Source organism: Mastomys coucha, unplaced genomic scaffold (genome assembly GCF_008632895.1).
Source record: "Mastomys coucha isolate ucsf_1 unplaced genomic scaffold, UCSF_Mcou_1 pScaffold23, whole genome shotgun sequence".
Taxonomy (NCBI): domain Eukaryota; kingdom Metazoa; phylum Chordata; class Mammalia; order Rodentia; family Muridae; genus Mastomys; species Mastomys coucha.
Window position 1 is genome coordinate 114,565,389 of NW_022196906.1, and position 2,501 is coordinate 114,567,889.

At 48.2% G+C, this 2,501-nt stretch overlaps 1 protein-coding gene across 4 annotated transcripts in view; it reads left to right on the forward strand.

The window, feature by feature from the left end:
• The window catches only part of Myrip (myosin VIIA and Rab interacting protein), a 194,785-nt gene that overhangs the window by 176,178 nt on the left and 16,106 nt on the right, over positions 1 to 2,501 (forward strand). For all 4 annotated transcript variants that reach the window (XM_031343475.1, XM_031343476.1, XM_031343477.1 and 1 more), the window contains one exon: positions 1,054 to 1,215. In XM_031343475.1, the coding sequence (XP_031199335.1) occupies positions 1,054 to 1,215 (162 nt within the window). The remainder of the gene's footprint in view (positions 1 to 1,053; positions 1,216 to 2,501) is intronic.

The following is a 2,501-nucleotide window of genomic DNA, read 5'->3' on the forward strand; positions in this document are numbered from 1 at the left end:
CCCGCCCTCCCCTGCTCTCCTCCGCTCATGTCGCGGCTCCACCTCATCCCAGTTGTGGGGCTGAGGATGAGACTGGGCTTTCCTGGGTTATAAAACATTCTCATCATTAGCATAGTGGTTATGACACTATCTATATTTAGAGTCACCTGAACATTCAAAGAGTTAAGTCATGGGCCAGCAAGATGTCTCTCAGCGGGTGAAGAGGCTCAACACCAAGCCTGACAATATGAATTCAATCCCTGTGGACCCACATGGTGAAAGGAGAAAACTGACTCCTGCAAGCCATCCCCTGACCTATACACACATATACACACGCACACACACACACACACACATGCGTGCACACACCCTGTGGTGCGTGCATATGCATATACCTAATACACACAAATAAATGAGGTTTTAAACGATAAGTCATATGAATGTACTGCCTTGGTTCTGGGTCGATAAGCATGTCACCACTGCTCCTTCCTGCGGCCCTTCAAGCCCTGTCACTTTGATGGTAGGTTCTTCTTCAGCTGCGCTCAATGGCAAACCTCTGTGTCCCCTCCCCTCAGTGCCAGGAAAACAGACTTTCAGAAAAGACAAAGTAAAATCATGAGCATCTGACTGTACTCGGGGCTCCAATTTGTTTCCTACGCTTTGTCTTGGCTGTGATAAAAATAAATACATTTTTTAAAAAAGAGGAACATTAACAGATAACAGGGTGGGAAGTATAAATAATAGTTTGGGGTAGATACAGCCCTAGTAAAAATGGCTGATGGCGGGCACGTGGCTGCTACCACCCCTTCCAATTTACCAGGTAATGATTGTCTGTTGCTGTCCTCAGACAGGCCATTTCATGTAAACGATTCCAAAACAACTCCATGGTGAATACTTCAGTGCTTGGTGGAGAGGAGAGATGTCAAAGGCTTCCTGCCCCATCCAAGTGTTAAGAGTGTTGATGGGTGGGAGGCTCCCAGAGCTCCCCTCGTATTGAGCCCAGCTTTCTGGGGCTCCTTCAGAGAACCTGGCCAGTCCCAGTCCACTGTGCTCAGAGCTGTGCTGTCTCTGCAGGTGTACCTGGCAGCGGGCACTGTGTATGGGCTGGAGGGCCAGCTGAGTGAGCTGGAAGACGCGGCCCGCTGCATCCACAGCAGCACAGGTGAGACAGAGCTGGCAGATCTGGAGGACCAGGTGGCTGCAGCTGCAGCGCAGGTGCACCACGCCGAGCTCCAGGTGAGCCCCCTCCTCTCTGTTCAGGTTGAAATGGGAAGCTCAACTTCATAGATCCATTTTAAAGTCACGGTGCCTATGGAGGACAGTCATCTCTAGTAGGCTTGCATAGAGCTGGCCTTCTATAGCAAAGGACTCGATCAAACCTTTTCTTTCTTTAAATTTTTTTAAAAATTATGTGTGTTTTTTCCTGGATGTATGAATATACACCATGATCATGCTTGGTCAGGAGAAATCATTGGGTCCCCTGGAGCTGAAATTCTGATTGGCTATGAACCACTGTGTGGGTGCAGGAGTCAAAACTCAGGTCCTCTGAAGAGCAACTGCTCTTAGCCAATGATCCATCTCTCCAGCTTCCATCCCCTCCTGTACCAGATCTTAGATCTATGTCATCTGCCTTGGGCTTACTTTAAGAACTATCCTGAGTGCTGAGGAGGTGGTTCATGATCCATGAGCTCTAGGCTCAGAGGCCATCCTGTCTACTCAGATCTATGAGCTCTAGACTCAGAGGCCATCCTGTCTACTCAAATCCATGAGCTCTAGACTCAGAGGCCATCCTGTCTACTCAGATCCATGAGCTCTAGGCTCAGAGGCCATCCTGTCTACTCAGATCCATGAGCTCTAGGTTCACAGGCTATCCTGTCTACTCAGATCCATGAGTTCTAGGCTCACAGGCCATCCTGTCTACTCAGATCCATGAGCTCTAGGTTCACAGGCCATCCTGTCTACTCAGATCCATGAGCTCTAGGTTCAGTGCGAGATACTCTCTGAAAACATAGGATAGAGAGCAGTTGGAAAGTCAGTACCACAGTACATGTACATACATGTACACACACACACACACACACACAAACTTATACACATACACACACACACACACACAAACTTATACACATACACACACATTCGTGCTTTATGCCATTCTCCTCCCATCCATCCCAAGGCCACCTCTTTCATTCTGTGGGTTGCTCCCTGTTGTTTCCCTACCAAGAACTCAAAGCTATGTGCAGGCTAGGCCACAGTTGTCATAGCCTGAAGGAATGACTCTTGACACTTAACAAAAATGGAGTCAGAGCTAGAGCAATGACTCAGCAGGGGAGAGCACATCCTGCCCTTGCAGAGGGCCTAGGCTCTGAGTCCAGCACCCACATCAGATGGCTCTAGCTCCTCGAGATTCAGTGCCCTCTTCTGGCTTCCAAAGGCACTGCACACCTGTGCACATATCCACACAAAGTACACACATCATATGTATACGTGAGCAAAATTCTTTTTTTTTTTTTTTTTTTTTT